This window comes from Leptopilina boulardi, unplaced genomic scaffold (genome assembly GCF_019393585.1).
Source record: "Leptopilina boulardi isolate dan_hultmark-lab unplaced genomic scaffold, ZJU_Lbou_2.1 LbouV2_362, whole genome shotgun sequence".
Classification (NCBI taxonomy): Eukaryota; Metazoa; Arthropoda; class Insecta; order Hymenoptera; family Figitidae; genus Leptopilina; species Leptopilina boulardi.
In genome coordinates, this window is record NW_026137932.1 from 13,078 (window position 1) to 36,200 (window position 23,123).

General features: G+C 30.1%; 1 protein-coding gene across 12 annotated transcripts in view; it reads right to left on the bottom strand.

Annotated features, from left to right (window-relative positions):
* The window catches only part of LOC127286549 (GATA zinc finger domain-containing protein 8-like), a 40,365-nt gene that overhangs the window by 10,212 nt on the left and 7,030 nt on the right, over positions 1-23,123 (bottom strand). For 2 of the 12 annotated variants that reach the window (XM_051313016.1, XM_051313011.1), the window contains exons 2-12: positions 16,354-16,416; positions 15,360-15,452; positions 13,124-13,261; positions 9,637-9,729; positions 9,444-9,548; positions 8,625-8,741; positions 3,629-3,745; positions 3,319-3,435; positions 3,007-3,123; positions 2,696-2,812; positions 1,268-1,387 (exon numbers count right to left, since the gene is read on the bottom strand). In XM_051313016.1, coding sequence (XP_051168973.1) covers positions 1,268-1,387; positions 2,696-2,812; positions 3,007-3,123; positions 3,319-3,435; positions 3,629-3,745; positions 8,625-8,741; positions 9,444-9,548; positions 9,637-9,729; positions 13,124-13,261; positions 15,360-15,452; positions 16,354-16,416 — 1,197 coding nt within the window. Of the gene's footprint in view, positions 1-1,267; positions 1,388-2,695; positions 2,813-3,006; positions 3,124-3,318; positions 3,436-3,628; positions 3,746-8,624; positions 8,742-9,443; positions 9,549-9,636; positions 9,730-13,123; positions 13,262-15,359; positions 15,453-16,353; positions 16,417-17,362; positions 17,758-23,123 lie in introns of those variants that run through there. The other 10 variants (XM_051313017.1, XM_051313015.1, XM_051313014.1 and 7 more) reach the window with 10 other exon arrangements.

Sequence of the window (23,123 nt, forward strand, 5' to 3'; positions counted from 1 at the left end):
AAAACCATTAAATTTTCATAAATGATTAATGGATGTGAAAAATTAATAATCTATTACACTGGTTGACAAAGTTTTGCTACAAGAGTAAACGGTGGGCATTTTTTATAGGACTTTTGCCATTTGTTACGGATCTGTAAGTAAATTTTTCCCATTACGTCTCAATTTTGGGAAAAACGGTGTCAAAGTGTCAAAAAATCGCATTTTTGGCACTTTTGATAGCAGTATGGAAAATAAACGCGACGTGATAAACAGCTCAAATATGGATTATATGACAGCTGAAACATTTAACTTTAATCTCCGAAAGCAAAAAACCATGTAATGAAGCTTAAAATTATGGAGAACAGCTTTCTAACGCGTGCGCACCAAGCAGATTTTATTCCTGTGACACGGTGAGACAAATTATCAAAAACGTAGTAAAAGACAAAATATTTATTTAAATTTACTTGAAATTCCTTACTCGTGGGGGTTTTTTAGTATTCAGCGACCCCAAAAATCTTCGAGAAACGAGTTACAAGCGAATCGGATCAATTTTTTAAACTCTTCTGCCATATTGGATACGCAATATTAAATTTTGAAAAAGTAACATTGAGATTGTAATCAGTGAGCCCAAGAAAACTCATAAATGGTATTTTTAATAAAAAAGAACATTTAAATAGTATTTATCATATAACATAACAAAATAATTACGACTTTCAATTCAACTTTTTCTAAAATTATTTCAAAGTATTAATATCTAATAAATCTAAAATTATTGAATTTTATGCTTATCAAGGTTACATTCAGAAATATTTTTAAAAAAATTACAAAAAGTATGCATCATCAACTTTTGACCAAAAAAATGTGGTTTATATACTTTTTCTTTACATTATAAAATAAAATAAGATTATATGTTAGATGACGTTAATTGAAAATTTATATATAATTTTTTTAATTTTATTATAAAACAAATGTTATTAATTTTCTCAAAAACTCGTAAAGGTGGAAACAGATGCCGTACCTCTATGTCGCTGCTGCTGCTCGATTTTAGTATGGTCTTTGTACGGAATCAAGGTACGGTATCTGCCTCTCGCTTGAGGTACATATCCTATACTAACTCTCAGCGATATATGCTTATAAAATATTGTCACCTTTACTTTAAACGTTCTTAAAAAAATTAACACATTTTATTTTACAATATTATAGAATATAATAATATAGATATTTATCAGCGCTAGTTTTAAATATTTTTTTGAATATTAATTTTGAGAAAAAAAAATTAAAATCGTACCAGATTCGCTTGAAGCTTTCGGAGCTGGACTTAAAGTCTTTTGATAAGAATTATGATTTGCAGAGTGTGGAAGTTTTCTCTTCATATGCTTTGGCGGAGGACTATCACTTTCCAAAGAATCTAAAAGTGAACATCAATGAAGTCTATCTTTATTAAAGCCATTAATTTTTCATAAAAATGAATGATCAAAGAATATGAACAATAAATTATCTATATTATCATAATTAGAATTATTAAATTGTGATTTACAATTTGATTTCTATGTTTTTAATACCTCAATATCAGACTTTTTTTATATCCAGAAGCGTTTGAATAATTTCCTTGTCTGCATTTTAATTTTATTTATTTTTATTATTTTATAAAAGTAATGTTTGAATATTTCGCAAATAAAATGTCGATAAAAGCAATATTTTCATTTAAAAATTAACATCTTACATTAATGGTGTAAGTAACTAGTAAAGCTGAGAATGGTATTATTATTAAATACGAACATTTCAATTCTATTTAATATATGACTTAACAGAGTAATTAAGATTTTCAATTTACCCTTTTTTAACATTATTGTTATAAAATCATATCTAATAAATCTAGAATTATTGTATTTTAAGTTTATCAAAGTATAAAATTCAGAAAAAAAAAAAAGAATTTTAAAATTGAAAAACTTTTTCAATGTTTGACCAAAATATGTCGTTCGTAAATTTTTTATTTACATTTTCAAACAAAATAAATTTAAATATTAGATGATGTTAGTCAAAAATTCATATACCTATAAATTTTCTATTTTATTAGAAAATAAATTTAACACTTAAAGCGAAACGTCGAAAAAATTAAATAAACCGCACAGGTGTGTGTTTGACATCCTGAAATTTTAAAATGGGTTTTGTGTCTAGAATTAGATTTCGTCATTAAACAAAACTACCAACAGTATTTTATTACATTTATTTTTAATAAAAATAGGTTTTATTGTCATTTATTTAATCTTTATAATTTAAAAAAAATGTATTCCAAAAAAACCATGACAAATGAGATTTTCTACTAAAAAATGTATAACTATCACAATTTTATATACTTCTAAGTATAACTTTAACTATATTCTTCTGAGATACTACACTTTTAAGAAAAAAAAAGTAGCAGACTGCTCGATACAGTAGAAGATTGTGGTAAGCAAAAGGTAAATTTGGATACCAAACACCCACGGTGCGCTTTAAGGGTTAATTTATTTTTTTAAGAAGTCATAAAGTAAAGGTGACAATTTTTTATATGTATATATGTAAAAAATTGTCATCTTTACTTTAAACGTAATTGAAATAATTAACAAATTTTATTTTGTATTATTATCGGATATAATAACATAGATATTAATCAGTGCTAATTTTAAATATTTTTTTGAATTCCAATTTTGAGAAAAAAAAACAATTAAAATCGTACCAGATACGCTTGAAGCTTTAGGAGCTGGACTTAAAGTATTTCGATAATTATGACTTGCAGAGTGTGAAATTTTTCCCATCATATGTTTTGGCGGAGGACTGTCATTTTCCAAAGAATCTAAAAGTGAACATTAATGAACATTAATTTATACATATAAAAAATTGTCATCTTTACTTTAAACGTAATTGAAATAATTAACAAATTTTATTTTGTATTATTATCGGATATAATAACATAGATATTAATCAGTGCTAATTTTAAATATTTTTTTGAATTCCAATTTTGAGAAAAAAAAACAATTAAAATCGTACCAGATACGCTTGAAGCTTTAGGAGCTGGACTTAAAGTATTTCGATAATTATGACTTGCAGAGTGTGAAATTTTTCCCATCATATGTTTTGGCGGAGGACTGTCATTTTCCAAAGAATCTAAAAGTGAACATTAATGAACATTAATTTATACATATAAAAAATTGTCATCTTTACTTTAAACGTAATTGAAAAAATTAACAAATTTTATTTTGTATTATTATCGGATATAATAATATAGATATTAATCAGCGCTAATTTTAAATAGTTTTTTGAATTCCAATTTTGAGAAAAAAAAAACAATTAAAATCGTACCAGATACGCTTGAAGCTTTAGGAGCTGGACTTAAAGTATTTTGATAATTATGACTTGCAGAGTGTGAATGTTTTTCAATCATATGCTTTGGCGGAGGACTATCATTTTCCCAAGAATCTAAAAGTGAACATTAATGAACATTAATTTATACATATAAAAAATTGTCATCTTTACTTTAAACGTTCTTGAAGAAATTAGCAAATTTTATTTTGTATTATTATCGGATATAATAATATAGATATTAATCAGCGCTAATTTTAAATAGTTTTTTGAATTCCAATTTTGAGAAAAAAAACAATTAAAATCGTACCAGATACGCTTGAAGCTTTAGGAGCTGGACTTAAAGTATTTTGATAATTATGACTTGCAGAGTGTGAATGTTTTTCAATCATATGCTTTGGCGGAGGACTATCATTTTCCCAAGAATCTAAAAGTGAACATTAATGAACATTAATTTATACATATAAAAAATTGTCACCTTTACTTTAAACGTTCTTGAAGAAATTAGCAAATTTTATTATTCATTGAACATCGTTTAATTTTTTTTCACTAAGTGACAAATTAATCATAATATATTTTAAAATTTTATTATAGTCCAAGTCTCATTCGAGAGATAGATAACTTGTAGTACCGCTATTCCACACACGATGTCGCCGTGATCTTCAGATTTAATCTCTAAAGTTTGTCGTCTCTACATATACTATCCCAAGTTCCAATACTTGTTACCCTTCATAAGGTTTTTCGTGCACTAGGTCCCACATCTCAGTATTGTTAGTTTAAAATATCACAAATTTATAAATTTTAATTATAGGATAAAGTCGTAAAGGACGTCGAAGATCCAGATCACCAGCTATTAACGAATTGTACCGTCGAATTAAGATAATTTGAGGAAAAAGACACCGGGAACGAAGCAGGTCTCGTGAAGATAAACGACACCGGCCATGTGATAATTATCACGAGAGCCTATATTATAACAGGAGGCAAAGATTCTCTGCATATGATGAGGAATCATTAAGCGGCGATCATTTAGATCACTCAGGTATGTTACTCAGTGAGTTTCAAGTGGTTCACGATAAGAGATTATTGATGGAGAGCTCTCTCATCTGGAGAGAGACATGCCGGGCATAAAATGGCGAAACTACACGTTTGATGTAGAATAAGTCACGTATATTGAACTTGAGTTTCTACTAAGTTCATATATTTTTACACAATTTTTAGCGTCATCTTCACCACGACATGTAGATTCTGACAAACAGGTGATCGATTCTAACAAACAGGAAAATGATTCTGACAAACAGGAGATCGATTCTGGAGAAGTCGACAATGTGATTCAAGAAAAATCGAATACCTCAATACTTAAAGATGATTATATCATACAGGAACCTTTTGTTAAAGAAACACTTCAAATACTTCGTGATAAACTTATAAATGATGATTCAAGAAAAATTAATTTACGTTCAGAACTTGCTGATCGGTGAAAAGATTGAATTCAACATGGTATAAAAAAGAAGATAAACAAGAACTGCTAAAATTATACCCAAGAAAGGGTAATTGTCACCTAGAGGTACCTACTGTGAAATTAGAGGTAGAATCGTCATTGATCAATTTAACGAATAAGGATGATTCTAAGAATCGTGGTCCAATGATAAAATTTTGTCTGATGCTGGTAAATTGTTGTCAGATGCTCATTTCCAGATGAGCAAAACGCGTAAGGTATTTATTCACCCAAGTTTGGACAAAAAAGTGAAGGAACTTCTGACAAAAACAACGCCTGGCGAATTTTTGTTCGGTGAATAATTATCTATTAAACTGCAATCGGCACAGTCCATGGAAAAGGTTGGACAAACACTAAGGTACAGGCAGTAAACAAAGTTCCAGCTAAATCATCCCAGTCCTCGGGAAACTGGAAAGTCCCGTCTTGCAAAACCCAGAGTCAGTCCAAAACGGGATACAAAGGGAAACATTATCATCAGAGAACACAGTATTCTAGATATCGTCAAGAGAAGACTTCATGTTTTTATCTACTTATTTGCTTGTTTCCAAACCAAATGGGTTTAAGAGATTTATATTTAATTTAAAACATTTAAATAAATTCATTAATGATGATTATTTCAAAACGGAAGACATACAAACTGCGATAAAATTATTATCTAATAAAATGTTTGTGACTAATTTAGATTTGCAAGATGCATATTTATTAATTTCAATACAAAAAGGCAGTAGAAAATATCTTAGATTTTCATTCTATGGTGTATTAGGCGGCTTCCATAAATGATGTCACACTTCAAGGGAGAGGGTGGGGTCTAGAAATTTGTGACAACATATAGAAAAAATGGCGCTAATGTATGTGATAAATGTGACAAGGTGGAGGGTAGGTCAAAAATTCCCGAAAAACTCGTGACATTTATGGAAGCCGCCTTATTTGAATTAGTATGTCTTCCTTTTGGCTTATGTACTGCACCTTACATATTCACAAAGATTTTAAAGTCTGTTACTAATGTGCTGAGAGTAGATGGTTTTCTATCAGTAGTTTATTCAGACGACTGGTTATGCTTTGGAAAAAATTACAATCAATGTTTAGAAAATTAACAAAAAACAAAAACTACTAGAATCATTGGGATTCATTAATACAAAAAAGTAAATTCCCAGCAAAAAATGTAAATTTCTGGGATTCATTTTAAGTTCTGAAAATATGACTTTGGAATTACCAGAAGAAAAAATAACAGGTATGCAAAAAAGTTTAAAAAGAATTCAAGTTAAAAATAAATGTCAAATAACAGAATTCGCTTCCTTCGTTGGGCACATTGAAGCCTATTGTCCATCAGTCAATTATGGCTGGCTTCATTTAAAGTTATTGGAACAAGAGAGGTACTTAACTTTATGTAAAAGCAAGGGTAATTATGATGCTCAAATGCTATTAAAATCATTTCTTCAGATAGAGTTTGATTGGTGGTCAAAAAACTCGCGCCAGTACGCCTATAAAAATCCTCACTACCAGTTGGAAACTTTTTCTGTCGCTTCAACCACTGAATGGGGAGCATTTTGTGGGACGAAATTAACATCGGGTTTCTGGTCGAATTCAGAAAAGAAAATCATATCAATTACCTGGAATTACTACCGTGTTATTTAGGATTGAAGAGATTTGCAAGTCACTTGTCTAATTGTCAAATATTGTTGGGGATTGATTACACCACAACGGTGTCCTACGTCAATCGCATGGGGGGTATTCAATTTCGTCATCTCAACGAGATAACAAGAAACATTTGGTTATGTTGTGAAGAGAGACAAATTTGGATCTGCGCATCAAAAGGCAACGTCGAAGCTGACAATGGATCACGCATAAAAAATATTGATACTGAATAGAAGTTACCTGACTAGGCATTCCGTAAAGTGGTAAAAAATTGGTTTACCTGAGATGGTAATTGATTCGCCTCTATAATCAATGCGAAAGTATCAAAGTATTGCGTGTGGCATCGTGATCTAAATGCAATGATTGTCATAGTACCTCGTTAGTGTGACAATCGTGGTATCCACTAGTTATTTCTCTATTAACTTCTGGTAGGACGATTATCAGGGAGCCCTTCTTGAAAGGAGGAGTACCAGAGGCATCTATTGAATTGATGATAGCCTCATTATCAAACGCGACAGTCCAACAATATAATAGCGCAATAAAGCAGTGGCAGGAATTTTGTATCTCGCAAGATATTGATATTTTTCAAATTGAAGAAAATAATGTCCTTCAAAATCTAACTGACAGATATAACGCTGGTGCTTCATATGGAACCTTAAATAATTGATCAAGGCCACCGAAATCACGTTACGATGAAATTTGGGACGTATAATCAACGTTAAATTATTTAGCATCATAGTTTCCAGTAGATTCCTTTAAATCTTAAGCAGTTAGCCTGCAGATTAGTAGTACTTTTAGCTTTGGGAACAGCGCATCGAATTCAAACTTCAGCGTCGACTAAGATGATTAATATTACAAAAGATGGAGAAGGAATTCGTATAAAAATTGACGAGCTGATAAAAACATCCAAACCAGGTGCTCAGCAACCTTTGTAATTGGTACCGAAATTCAAAGAAAAACCTGAATTATGTCTTGCCTCTACCTTAAAGAAGCATATTATTCGTACGAAATCATTGCGAGAAAATTTTCAAAGTCTCTTTATTACAACGAGAAAATCGTTTGTAGCTGCAACCACGCAGACAATCGCTAGATGCATCAAAGTGGTATTGTCTGATAGTCGTGTAAGCAATAAATTCAGGGCTCAAAGCACACACCGTGCATCAACTTCAGCTGCGTTTAAGAATAGCGTGAATTTAGATATAATTAAAAGCACAGCAGGTTGGTCAAAAGAAGCCCATTCTTTTGCCAAATTCTATAACAGGCCGATCACGAAGGATCGAAGTCAATTCGCTAAAGCAATCTTATCGTAATAAGTTTTTTTGTCGATAATATTATTAATATCAGTTTTGTGTTCATTTAGCATTCTTATTATTATTATGTTAATACTTATGAAAAGTGTTTGTTTATAAACTTTTGTAATTACCCAAATATATACGAGTTTCTCACTATGCTCTAAACCCCTACAAGTTATTTATCTTTCGAATGAGACTTGGAAAATAATTGCGATATATAACACTTGGAATATAATTAAAAGATCAAACGAACTTATGTGTGAAATTCGATCTTAATTATATGTAGAGTCTCGTTCGAGAGATCTTATCCCACCCTACAAAGAACCGGCCCATAAAAATTAAGGAAGTGACTTTAAACGAGCTTGTGATAGTATATGCAGAGACGAAAACCTGTAGAGTTAAAATCTGAGAATCGTGGCGACATCATGTGTGAAATAGCGGTACTACAAGTTATCTATTTCTCGAACGAGACTCTACATATAATTAAGGCGCTTGTATACCTCCCCGTTCTGAATTTTCTAACTTAAGAATCAAATTAGAAAATTGTTTCTGTGGCAAATGTTTGAAGAAATTCTAATGCAACAGGCTCATCGCGCACGCGCTGCATTACCCTTTCTGCAAACATTTGCCACAGAAACAATTTTTTTACTTGGTTTCTGAATTAGAAAACTCATTTCTAGCTTAGAAAACTGTTTCACGACGGAAACATATTCAGAACGGGGGAAGTATACAAGCGCCTTTAAAATCGAGCTTCACACAGGTAAGTTCGTTTGATTTTTTAATTTTATATTTTTATCGGATATCACAATATGAATATTAATCAATGCTGATTTTAAATAGTTTTTTGAATTTTAATTTTGAGAAAAAAATAATTAAAACCGTACCACATTCGTTTGAAGCTTTAGGAGCTGGACTAAAAGTCTTTCGATAATTATGACTTGCAGAGTGTGAATGTTTTTCCATCATATGTTTTGGCGGAGGACTATCATTTATCGAAAAATCTAAAAGTGAACAATAATTAATTCCATCTTTATTAAAGCCATTACATTTTCATAAATGATTAGTGGATGTGAAAAATTAATAATTTATTATCAGAATTATTAAATTGTGCAATATTTTCTTTTAAAAATTAACATCTTACATTTATGATGTAAGTAACTAGTAAAGCTGATAATGGTATTTTTATAAAATAAGAGCATTTAAACTTTATTTAATTTATGACTTAACAGAGTAATTAATATTTTCAATTTATCTTTTTTAAAAATTATTTCTGAACATTCAGATGTAATAAATTTAAAATTACTAAAGTTGATTAAGGTAACATTTAGGAATATTAAAAAACTTTAGACATTTACATCTCAAGATTCTAATTAATTGAATTAAATGTTTGTTACGGTTAAAGTTAAGTATCATCTAAAAATTAACTTAATGAAGTAAAAATACTTTAAAAGCTTAACCAAACAATACTGCCAAGAACTTTTTTAATTAACATTTTCAAGTAAAATAAAATGAAATATTAAATAATGATGTTTAATGATAAAAAGAATTATCAATTTAATTTTAAATATTCTTGGAAAATTTAATAAATTTTATTTTAAAGGTATTATTATCGATTGATATAATATGAACATATATCATAATAGTCATGTTAAATGAAGTTCATTAAACTTTTATATCAAGAAAAAAGTAAGCAATTAAAATACCAGATTCCCTTGAGTCATTTGATTTTGTATAATTACGACTTGCTTGGAAATTAAAATTTTTTCTTTTCCTTTGCTTTTGAGGAGAACTATCCTGTATTGAGAGATCTACAATGGAATATGAAGTAAGAGTAATCCTGATGAATAATAGACAATGTTCATAAAAAAATATAAATATAGAAAAATAAACTAATACCAGAATCAGAATAATCTACTAGTTGTGCAAGGTTCTTCAATTTGGAATTCCCAGATTTCTCTATAGCATTAAGCATTTCATCAGTTACCAATTCTGTATTAAAATTATTATTTATTAATTATTAGAAAATTAAAAATAATAAAATAGGAAGTTAATAATCTCCCAGAGTCAATAAATGATAACTTCCAATTTTATTAAAATTTCACCGAACATAAAATTTACTTTAACAATATTAAAAATACAAATAGGTAATTTTTAATGATCGAACGTCAAGGGGCCTACCGGCAGGCCAACTTAGCCTTCCGGAAGTCTCTATTTCATGACGTTATACAACTAATATGAATTGAGATAAACAGAAAAAATTATACATGGTTGGAAAGGGTATTAAACAAACTTTTCAACGCACTAAAAATCATGGCTCTAAATTTAAATTCCAGGGCTGGGCAGCTGAAAGAATTTTGAACTTTTGAAGTCGATGTTCATGTCTTCGAAAAGTCTATTACAGTTGATTACAAGACAAGAATTACTCTTTATATTATATTTTATATATAATTTATTATTAGTTATTTCTTATATGTTTTTTTTAAGTTTAAATATTACACCGCGTATGTAAAGCCAAACCCACAATGCATGAGAAAGTCGTTAACTGTTTGGCTTTCCAGCAAAACATTTCTCTGGCCTTCCGGCAGGATAGAAAAATGTGCGGAGCGTCGGCCTTCCAGCAGGAAGGCCAAGCGCTTAGACATTCTATCATTAAAACCTTTAGTAGATTAAATTTATTATAATTTATGATATTTTAAATTTAATGCATATTTGACTACGATTGTATATTGAAAACCTTGTTTAGTGATTCTCGATGTAATCGACTTTTAAAGAAGAAGAACCTTCTACAAAGAAGATTCACCTGCGTTCAATAGTATACACACAAATTCAAGACATTAGCTATGTAATGCGTATTTTTTGAACTATTAACCCCTACATTGTCATTAACGTCTATATGTGTCAAAATTATAACGTTGCAAAAATTAAATTGATGACGCGTGACACTTTAGAGAAAAAATTTCTGCCAAACCAATTGTTGTTAAATTTGGTACACATGAGGGATTTTCGGGTCGCACTGAAAGAAGTGCATATAAAACACAACTCTTGTGAGAATTACACTCTAAATTTCAATCAGTCATATTTTATTGATTGTCAGTGAAAATCGTTGATTATTAGTGGTCGATTTTTCTTTACTTTGATCAGTGAAATATGACTGACTTTCAGTAAATATTCATCGAATATTCAGTCATTGAAATTGTCAGTCATTTAATGTAACTAAATGAATCAGTTAAATGCAGATAACAGATCATTCAATGAAACATGATTGATTTCCAATAAAAATAGTTTCTGAATAAATTGATGGACTACTCTCGTTATTTTGTCAGTAAGATTTTACTGATTCAGATTTACAGTGTATGGTTACGAAAAAGTACTAATAATTATAGCTTCTAAACAGTCGATTTTCGACAGACTATAACAGTAGGACTTATTAAACAATAGTCAGATTGACTAAAGAGAGTTGGGCTGAATCAACGAATAGAATATGTTATTAAATTAATAGATGGCGTCAGATGTCGGTCATCATGAAAATTACTGACTTAACACGTTTTAGTAGCACTTTATCTCTTCTTTTCGTGCGTTAATTTCAAATCAGAAATTAGATTTTCTAATTTCGGAATAGCGGATTGATTATATTGGACAAATTTAAAAAAAATTATTTTATGGAATTTTATACTTTAGTAATTGGCGGAAAATTTTAAAAATTGTCCATTCGTATTCTTCAAATCAGATTTAATTGTGTTCGACTGAAAAAGGCAGTAAAAATGGCGGTCAGAACTTATAATTTATTTTTAAAAGATTATTTTAGCAATTCAAACATTCTAAAATCGAAAAGATCACCCAGAATTCCAAATTTGTTGACTTTAAGTTTTGCACAAAAAATTGAATTAACATATACAAAATCGTAAAACATTGTCATATACGACCTCAAAAAGCAAAATATGAAAACATAGAGGATAACCAAATGGGTCATGTAGAAAATTAGCGCTGTATAGGAAAGCGCAGCACCTGTTGAGCACATAAAATTCTTTTACATTACTTCCTGAGGTCGTAGGGAAGACGAGGGTTAGCTTTAATTTTAAAAACTAAAGTTAAAATACATTTTGTACTTTTTTTGTATTCCAGTTTATTTGGAGTTGAGCATAGTGCACCTAGTAACCCCGACCCGGGGTTGCCTGGTAATGTTTCTTAAAAACAAATGTTTAAAGCTGAAAATTTCATATATGAGCTTTTCCAAAAACCATTCCTTAAGAAGATATACATAATTAAAAATAAAAACGTTAAAAATTTACTTTGGATTTCCAAAATCAATTATTTTAATCTATACTCCACAATAATAATTATAATTGTGGAGTATAGATTAAAATAATTACAAATTTGTACAAAGTATCATTATTATTCATTGATTATAATCAACGAATAATAACGATACTTTGTACAAACTCATAGTTCATCAAGTACTTTAACTTAAGTGGAGAAAAAAATTAATTCGAGTTTACACTCTTAAATAAACTTAAATGCGCCAAGCAACCCCTGTGCCAAATAGGTACGGTCTCCCCTATGATGTAATAAATTTTTAATTTATTGTGCGCAAATAAAGTTAAGAAATCCGTCTGACTTTTACTATTTTACGACAACCGTCTGAATTGCAAAATTAACCGTTTTGAATTAAAGTAAGTTCTAACCGCCATTTTTAAAGGGCAAATATTAACTTTCGAGGTCGAATAATCATAAAATTGTTTTCAGTTACCCGAAAAACCTAAGAGTAACAAATTTCAAAAAAATTTGACCGATTTGAAACAAGGTAAGGGAGGTTCGAACACTCCTTAGTAGTCGATCATTTTATTTTATTATTTTTAAAATTAAAGGAAAACTGTAATATAGACAATGTAAGAGCAAATTGTAATAACTCAAATATTTTAAAGTTCGCAATAAACAAAAATATCTCAAATTTAAGACTCTTAACTACCTTAAAATAATTTGATGTTTTGATGGCAAATTAAATATATCATTTCAAAAATAAGCTAATATTAATAGTGGCCAACTATTGCAGCGTTTGGCCGACTATTGTATTGTTATAAAATTTTATGAAATTGTTGCAATATTTCATTAAATAATGAAAATTCATAAAAATAAATAGACAAATATAAAATTTGCAGTATCGTGAACTCAAAAGAGACTACGAAAGTTTCAAATGGGTATTTGTTCAATTTTTTGAGAAAAAAGTAATTGTAGATACCTGTTCTTAAGTAGCTAACTAATGTTTAATTTACCTTGTTTTCAATTTTCTGGACAATTCAGGTCGACTTCTTGCATTTTAGCATAGCATAATACTCAGGGAATTAAGTTAAAATAATTTCAACATAATAGTGATGATTAACATTACCTGAAGCGAAAGCATCATAAGATCCTAAAGAATTAGATATCTCACGATTTCTTGAAACTGAACTACGTTTCTCATCTAATAAATTGTCGTCAATTTTTCTTGAGGTAAAGTAATTGTTCTTATTCCCTGAATCAGTATCTACATTAAAATTTCATAATAATAAGTATAATACATTAATAATATTAACACTTTTTGCAACTTCTATTAGGTCACAAGAAATATCAATAAAAGCTATAGGGTCAGATGGGGTAAATACGAACGCATATCCTAAGTTTTAACAATAGTAGAAGTTTTTTCTTTTAACAGATAATACTTCCGGTCTTCTTTTGCATTGAATTGTTATTTCACTTCCAGAGAACAAGTTTATGGAGTAGCAAACAATATAGATAAGCTAGAATCGCACAAAACTGACTGTTCGTATTTATCCCGGAATTTTGTAACTTGACTAAAATTTAGGGGTAAATACAAACACCAGTTTTTAGGAAAGGTTCAAGAAAAAAGTATTCTCAAGTATAATTTCAGGAAGAACGGACCTAAAACGGACCCAAAACGGTATGATTAGACGTTCGGTTGTGGACATGGTTTGGTTGTGGACACCCCTGCGTAAATTTTAGAAGAAAAGAAATGCGTCAAATGTGACAAATGTCAATTGTATGTTACTGCCGCACGTAGTTTTTTGTGCAAATATGAAAGGGAACAGGCGGCTGTAGTTCGTGTCGCGAACAAATTAAATTTTTATACGTCTAAAGCTACACAAAAGTTTATTTAAACATTTTTAAAAGTGTGGTTTCAGACTACGTTTCTTACGTCGTTTCTGACGTAAAGAAATGCGTATTTTTGGACCTAGAAATATACGTCATTTAGACTTCATAATTTTTAATTGGGATTCTTATCAATCTCTGATTTAAAATAATTTTACGTTTAATATATAAATATATAAATTTGCATTTTTTATGCAAAATTTGTTCTTTTCATTGCTTTTTCAATTTTTTTGATCTTTGTTTGTAGAAATACCAGTAATTAAATTTTTTTTGTAAATTCTCATCAATTCTCAAAGAAAAATTGAGGCGGTAATTTACCGCAATCTTCTTTAGGCGATTACCCACCTCACAATTTTTGGGTACAGCGAAAAATAAAAAGCCTATATTTTGTCGTCTAAAGTGTGAGTTTCCCGATACAGTGGGAATTCAGAATAGAAATCACCGGAAATCACTAATTTTGATTGACTCTGTCCCATGGAGATTTAGTGAATTCTATTCTGAAATTACAAAATATGCTTTTTATTTTTAGCTATGCCCAAAAATTGTGCCCCTCTTTTTATTGACGTAAATTATCGTCTTTAGAAAACTAGGCGCATTTATAGGGGAAGCGAGACTCGAGTAGTGGGGTCAACTGTTACAAAAAGTACGATTTCCTCTCCTTTTAAGCACTGGATATTTTAAAACTAATTTTCAATCGAGTTTTTGACACAATGTGTTATAGAAACATTATTTAATTCATTAAAACCCAAACTATACAATTTGATCGAATTTGATAAAAACAAATTAAATATATTATTTTATCTGTAACGGCACTCAATGAGAATCGTGAAAAAGTCACAGTGATGAAATAAAAGATCTGAGTGGATATGTCATAAAATAAATAGCTGATAGTGCTCTTCGTATTTACCCCAAATGCACAAAATTTAGGTATAAATACAAATAGTGCGACAATAGCAACAAAAAGTAGCAAAAAACCAAAATCAAACTTATTTTCTCTTCTACTTATAATAGAAAATAAAGGAAAATGTTGAAAGTGACATATTTCTAATTTGTATGCAAATACGAATAGAAATACTAAAAAGGTCCTTCATTGGTAATCAACTTTTTATGCATTCGGAGATAACTTCGATTATCTTGCTGCCAATATTGTCAAAATAAAAATTTGGCAATGCTCAGAACCTCTTATAGATGATCTAATGCTAAAATTGTCATGCCTAACTTATTTTTAAAATTTTTAATTAAGCTGAAATACATAATTACTGTTCGTATTTACCCCTTGTTTGTATTTTCTCAGCTGACTTTATTAATCTAAAATATTTTAAGGATTGGAGCATGCTGTACTTTACTTAAAGCGTGCAAAATTAAAAATAATTTTAATTTAATTTTCAAAAAACATATATATATATATATATATATATAGTCAAGTGGGCCTTACTAAAAATCGTAAATGATTAATAAATAGAATTTTGAAATACCAGAAGCACGAAGAGGGTTCTTTTGCTTAGGAGATGTGTGACTAACTTTTTTTACAGAGCATTGTTTGTCGTCATCCATTGAATCAGAAACTTCTACAGTTAAAGATTTAAATGCATTAAACTTAAGTGGTAGGTGAACTAATAACTAAAAAATAGTACCAAGTTTTACAAAAGTTTGCCAATTAAGGGGGCAGTCCACGTTCGGGCCGTTATTTCGAGCCTCTTTTTAGAAATGGTTTTGTGAAGAAACCACACACGATAATGAAAAAGGGTTTTTCGTCCTTTATTCTACCACTATTATAGTTTTAAAATATTATAATAATTAAAAATAATAATAACACACACGACCTTGAATCGTCCTTGACCGCAAAATGCCGCGACCAACATTTTGGCAATATTTTGACTACAAATTTTGGTCAATCGAAATTTTTTTTTAAATTGTTCATTAGAAATTTCTACAAGTCAGGACATGAGGTTTTTTAAAAAAAATTTCAAATCTCTCATTTTGGCAGTCTTTTTCTCAAAATAATTCTTTTTTGACCATTTTTTCGAGCTTATAAATGATGTAAAAATTACGCAAGATAATATTTTTAAAAAAGCTCGTGTCCTGACCTCTGTAGAAATGTCTAATGAACAATTTAAAAAAAAATTTTCGATTGACCAAAATTTGTAATCAAAATATTGCCAAAATGTTGGTCGCTGCATTTTGCGGTCAAGGACGATTCAAGGTCGTGTGTGTTATTATTATTTTTAATTATTATAATATTTTAAAACTATAAGAGTGGTAGAATAAAGGACGAAAAACCCTTTTTCATTATCGTGTGTGGTTTCTTCACAAAACCATTTCTAAAAAGAGGCTCGAAATAACGGCCCGAACGTGGACTGCCCCCTTAATTTTGCAGTTCTTCTTCGCAGTACACCGATGTTGGCACAATTTCGCAAAACTTGGATGCGCACGTAAAAATTTATTTTTACACGAAAATTAAATTAATACCTTCACCTAGACTGATTGCATCAAACTCCAGTCTACGAGTAGGAATCGAAAGAGGTTTCATGACTGCAAAAAAATTATTAATTAGTAAAGTCGTAACATTATGGTAACAAAGCTAGAAACAGAAGTTTTAACTAAACGAGTGAAGGTGGGTGAGTTTCTGTCTTTAAGAGTATGCAAACTAATGAAACGTGAACTAGTGTTTTTCTGTTAAGTTACTCGCTCACTTTAGAAGGCCTTAAAAAGATCAATTTTTAAGATTTTTTTTCTCAGCTCTGTTATTATAAAAAAATGTTAAACTTTTTTAAAAATCTTAACACGTATCTTGAGATTAAAAAAATAGTCTGATATTAATTTTTATTTCATTTTATAATCTGCAGATAGCGTCAAAGTTTAGCCTCCAAAATTGAATTGTACAATGGCAAACAGTTAATCCCAAGATTTATTATCATAGATTCAGCAGATTCGGAGAATAAGTGTCCGCCATTGGAAAATTCAATGTTTAACTTAGGCGTCATCTGCAGTTTATAAGTTGAAATAAAATTTAAGAGCAAATAATTTTTTTTATTCTCCAAATAACGGGTGTTACAAAAGTCTTGAGACACATTTGAATTTCACGCCAAAATCTTTCGAAAAATCGAAGATAATGGCCCATTGGAAACCATGTAAATGTGTTTTTTTTTAAATATAATAAAGTAAACTGAAGATTTTGCTCAGCATTTTTAATTCATTTCATTTATTTCTAAAGCCCACGGCTCTTTAAGTTCGTCTCAATACTTTTGTGACATCCGTTATTTATTAAGATCCTCGAAAAAGTTAACATATATTTATAATAACAGAGCTGAGAAAATCAATTTTAAAAATTGGTCTTTTAAAAGCATTATCTAAAGTGAACAAATACCTTAAAAACTGTTTGTTTACGTCTTTATTGTATATTGAACATTTATTTTTTCTTTTCGAAATCTGCACTTTTTAAATGTTTTTTTTATAATTTTGGAATTTTCAAACTTACTTCCTAATTTTGATTTTCTGTTATTTTCTTTCTCCTCCGGAGATTCTGAGAATGTACGATGATTAAGTAATGCCAATTTCTTTTTTAAAAATGTTTCCCTCTCTATATTTTTTTTTGATTTTGAAATCGCTAATTTCTTTATCTGTGACGTACAAAAATTTTAGATTGTGGGTTAGATTCGATAGTTTACCATAAAGTAAACTATAACGGATTAATCCAGTATTTTTCGTTGTGAGCGTTGTTGCGGTTAAACTTTTAAACAATCTAGTGTTTAAATATTTGAAAGAAAGTTAATAGGGACCTACGTTTCAAAAATACGATTTCGAGAAAAAGGAGTTTAAAATTAATAAGTTGATTTTGATGCTTCTGAACGTTTTTATGGCATAAAATTTCTTACTCTGGAATATTCGGGGTAACTGATTACGAATCTGGTATTAAATTTTTAAAATTCAAAATGGCGTATTCCATATAGCGAATCTCTTTAAAAATTGATCTGATTCGCTTGAAACTCGATAAACGGGGGTTTTCAAGGTTGCTGATTTCGAATCTGATGGTATCAAATATTAAAATGGCAAGTCCGATTAAGTTTTAGAAAAGTCATCCGCCAATTTGAATCTCGAAAGCTGATACCAGATTCGTAATCAGCGGACCCGAAAACCTCCGAGTAGCGAGTTCCACGCGAATCCGATTAATTTTCAAAAAGTCATCAGCCATTATGGTACCGCAATTTGAATTTTAAAAATCTGATATCAGATTCGTAATCAGCGACACCGAAATCCCCCAAGTAACGAGTTTTAAGCGAATTTGATCAATTTTAGGAAAGTTTGTCACATTGGATTTTTTGTATGTTTTATTGTTTCAAAGTATCCTACTTTAAACTGAAAAGAACGTACTATCTACAACAAACATCGCTAAGAAAGTAAAAATCGATTTTCTTACCCATAGATCCCTTTTAACTTTCCCTGTCACATATGTTAAACTTAAATATTTTTTAATTCAGGAATCATCATATTTTAAAGCAAATTTGTTTTGTAAATGAAATTAATAATAATAAGTAGGATGTATAAAACTTTATTTTTTTAAATAGAATTTAGTATTTTTTAAAAAACGAAGCGCTCTTTAGAATATAGAAGTGACATTTTTGAATAAGAAGCCCGCAACATTTATTTGGAAATATCACCGCTGAACGCTTAAAGCGAACATACTGTTAAAAAAATCGTCCAGGATGCCCAGCAAAAACATAAAATGAATTTTCCGTTTAAATTTATAAAATTCCCGCTTAATTTATCTATATATGTTTTTGATAATTTTAAATACTCATAAAAAAGTATGCAAATTTAAATTTATAAGAAAAATGTATATTTACAAACATGAATACATAAAATTCCCGTTTGCAGAAAAAATCCCGTACATCTCCCGTATCAAAATAAATTCCTGTACAATTCTCGCTTTTCCCGAATTTCCCATGGACACCTTAAAGGCTTTATCACAAGGGGCAGATTGGCGAATTAAGCAGAATAGATTTCAGCCAATTAAAGTTTAGTTTCTCATGACAAACGTTACTTGACCGCTAAAGTTTAACTTTATATTTGCTGAAATCTATTCTGCTATTCTGTCCCATGTGATAGGATCCTAAGTGCATAACATTTGACGCTTTATTTAAAAATTATTTCGAGCGGATCAAGTTTTAAAAATTGATCTTTAAATACTTGATCAAACTTTATAAATTATTGTAATCTTATAAGAAGTATAAGTATAAATAATTGTTCAAACTTTTTAATTGTTTGGTAATTTTATTTGTAGTAGGAGAGACCAGGGAACTCTGTTACAGTTTTCAGAAAATATTTTATAGTGACTAGAGTTTCATTTTTATTTCTATGTCAATATGGTAAAATCACAGCTATATTATCTGGTTTTGAAAAGGCATAAGTGTTTTACTTCCATATATTATTTAATTAACTAGAAGTATTTAAGTGTTGGCGTGTAAAGTGTAACAATAGTCCCGGTGTCAGGGTCAATTGTTACAACACCAAGAATCCTCTAAATCAAAGACAAATAATTGTTTTTTGACATTTTTATTAATTATTTGTAATTTACAGTAAACTAGATTGGGGCGAGATCACTATTTGGCTTTTATTTTTGTATTTTACGACTTAGAAATTTGATTCCATGCCCACTGGAATAAGTGTAACTGACCCCAGTGGGCACAGGGACATGGGATGTCTTAAAGGCGTCTTTAGGACGTCCATGTCCGTCCCAAGGACATCTTATTGACGTCGCATGTATAAAAGACGTCTTTAGGGCAAAAGATGTCTTTAAGACGTCCTTAGGACGGACATGCACGTCTAAACGACGTCCTAAAGACGTCTTTAAGACATCCCATGTCCCCGTGCCCACTGAGATGGAAGTGTGCGCACATATGCCTTGAATTTCAAATCGATTGGTAATAAAGCAGACAAATTACAATGCAATTAGTGAAACTGAAATTTGTTTCACAATTTTTTTTAGATTTTTTTATTTCATTTCGAGAATAATTTCTAAAAATAAAAATTAAGGATAGGTATTTTTTATTAATTTGAGTCTTCTGAATGCGTTAGTGTTGTTTATTTAGCTATTTTTTAAAATCTCACCCCAATACTTGGGGTGAAATCACTATCTGCAACGTTCGCGTAAAATGGCTGTAGCTCCGAATCATTAAGAGCAGTGCCGGCTTTAGGGTAGTGCGCGACTGTGCGGTCGCACAGGGCGCCAGCAATTTGTTTAATTGATTGGGGGCGCTTTCAGAAAATTTGGTCATATATGCTCGCACAGGGCGCCGAGGTAGCTAAAGCCGGCACTTATTAAGAGATCAAAAGTTGTGTTTACGGAGTAAAATGTAGCCAAGGAGACTATCTTTCAAATCTTTTTTACTTTTTGTCTTCACGGAAAGAAATAGTCCGCGAAAAAGTCGGGAACTATTCCCTGACTCCAGGATACGACGTCAAGTCTTGGAGATGTTCAGGAACATTCCCCGTTATTGCATGAAAGTTCAGAAGAAAGTAAGGAAATGTTCTAGAAAAACCTAAAACTGATACAGTAGTTTTTTTCAGTAATTTCTCAAAATTAGTTCATATGTATTTCCTGAAGAGTCGACAACTTATTATAAAATTTCGAATGAGTATTTCTATATTACATTCCTAACTTTATGCTTTTGCTCGCAATGGAAAAATGTAACACGCGAACCTGAAAAAGTACGGAACTAGTTCGTGACTCTGGTGCACAGCTGCCCGTCGCGCTCCAGTCTCAACCAGTGAGATTCTTATTTGAAAAATATGCTGGAAATACCACTTGGTTCTATAGCACAGTGGACACATGCTGGACTTCTGTCATCAGGTACGCGAGTTCGATCCCGCCCGGCGTCGATTTTTCTCTAATATGGTTTTTCTGTTTCAGATTCTTCAAAAAAATTCTCTTATACGTGAAATGTGTGTTAATTTTATATATGAGGGATTCTATATGAAGTGATCAAGGATAGAATTAGGATACCCTTTACTTTAATAATTTCTATCTCTCACACAATTGAATAAAAAATTTTTTCCAATATCAGTTTTAATAGGTTTTTTTATGCCCTTTTGATTGATAATATGCATTTTTGAAAAAAAAAATTTTTTGACCAAAAAAAATGAAATTTTTGGTCAAAAAAATATTGGTTGAAATAGAAAAATATTTTTACCAAAAATCACCATCTAATAGTACTACAAAATGCCCTATGTTTGGGCATGATAGGAGAAAAAACTTTTTTCACCTTGATCACTTCATATGGAATCCCCATATATATAAAATAGAAAGAGAAAAAAGAAATTTTTTTATCTTTCATTTAACCCTGAAATTTTTATAAACAGTTCCGGACTTTTTTAAATCAGGCTCTTTATGAGAAAGTCATATTGTAGCTCACCAAGAAATCATGAAGGTTCTTTAAATACTTTCGAAAATGTTCACTACTTAATCAAAAATGTCAGTTTGAATTTGTCATGAACCAGACACGATATCTTGGACTTCGGAACTAAGTTCCCGACTTTTTTCTGAGCTATTTCTTTCCGTATTTATCGGCTCAGAATTCGGAGTTACAGTTCAAAAAGCGAAAAAATGTAGTTCTTGCCCCAGTCTACCCTACAAAAGAATGATATAACAATACAAAACCCAATATCTTGTTTCAATTTGAATAAATAAAAAATAAAAAAAAAAATTTTATTCCGCACTGAGAAAAATAATAATGTAATGATAATAAAATAATTTGGTGGAGCACTTTTAGTTAAAATTACAAAAATTTAGTTGACATAACAGTAACGAAAGAAGCAATCAATCGAGAAATTTAGTTGGCTGTAATTATTAAAAAAGAAACGAAAAAACTAAAGTATAAAATCCTCGTGTATTCCGTAAGCATTATTGAAAAAGAAAAAAGAAAATTAGAGTATAAAATCCTCGTGGATTCCTCGCGGATTTTTGAAATACAAACAAAAAAATTAGAGTACAAAATCCTCGTGGATTCCGTGGGAATTATTAAAAAAAAACAAAAAAAATAAAGTATAAAATCCTCGTGGATTCTTTGCGGATTTTCGAAATACAGACAAAAAAATTAAAGTATAAAATCATCGTGGATTCCGTGGGAATTATTAAAAAAGAAACGAAAAAATTAAAGTACAATATCCTCGTGGATTCCGTGAGAATTATTAAAAAAGAAACGAAAAAACTAAAATATAAAATCCTCGTGGATTCCGTGGGAATTATTAAAAAAGAAACGAAAAAACTAAAGTATAAAATCCTCGTGGATTCCGTGGGAATTATTAAAAAAGAAACGAAAAAACTAAAGTATAAAATCCTCGTGGATTCTGTGAGAATTATTAAAAAAAAGAGAAAATTAAATATAATTAAAAATTCGATTATTGGCAATCTTTTTGGAACTCAGTAAAAGACAAAAACATATCTTTTTAACGTTTCGAGATCGGTACCGACCTCCTCATCAGAATTTATTAGTCTAGAATACAATATAATATAATATAAAGAGAAAATTAAAGTATAAAATCCTCGTGGGTTCCTCGCGGATTATTGAAATGCAGACAAAAAAATAAAAGTACAAAATCCTCATGGATTCCGTGAGAATCATGAAAAAAGAAACAAAAAAATTAAAGCAAAAAATCCTCGTGGATTCCTTGTGGATTTTTGAAATACAGACAAAATAATTAGAGTACAAAATCCTCGTGGATTCCGTAGGAATTATTAAAAAAGAAACGAAAAAACTAAAGTATAAAATCCTCGTGGATTCCGTGGGAATTGTTGAAAAAGAAAAGAGAAAATTAGAGTATAAAATCCTCGTGGATTCCTCGCGGATTTTTGAAATACAGACAAAAAAATTAGAGTACAAAATCCTCGTGGATTCCGTGGGAATTATTAAAAAAGAAACAAAAAAATTAAAGTACATAATCCTCGTGGATTCTTTGCGGATTTTTGAAATACAGACAAAATAATTAGAGTACAAAATCCTCGTGGATTCCGTGGGAATTATTAAAAAAGAAACAAAAAAATTAAATTATAAAATCCTCGTGGATTCCGTGAGAATTATTAAAAAAGAAACGAAAAAACTAAAGTATAAAATCCTTGTGGATTCCGTGGGAATTATTAAAAAAGAAACGAAAAAACTAAAGTATAAAATCCTCGTGGATTCCGTAAGAATTATTGAAAAAGAAAAGAGAAAATTAGAGTATAAAATCCTCGTGGATTCCTC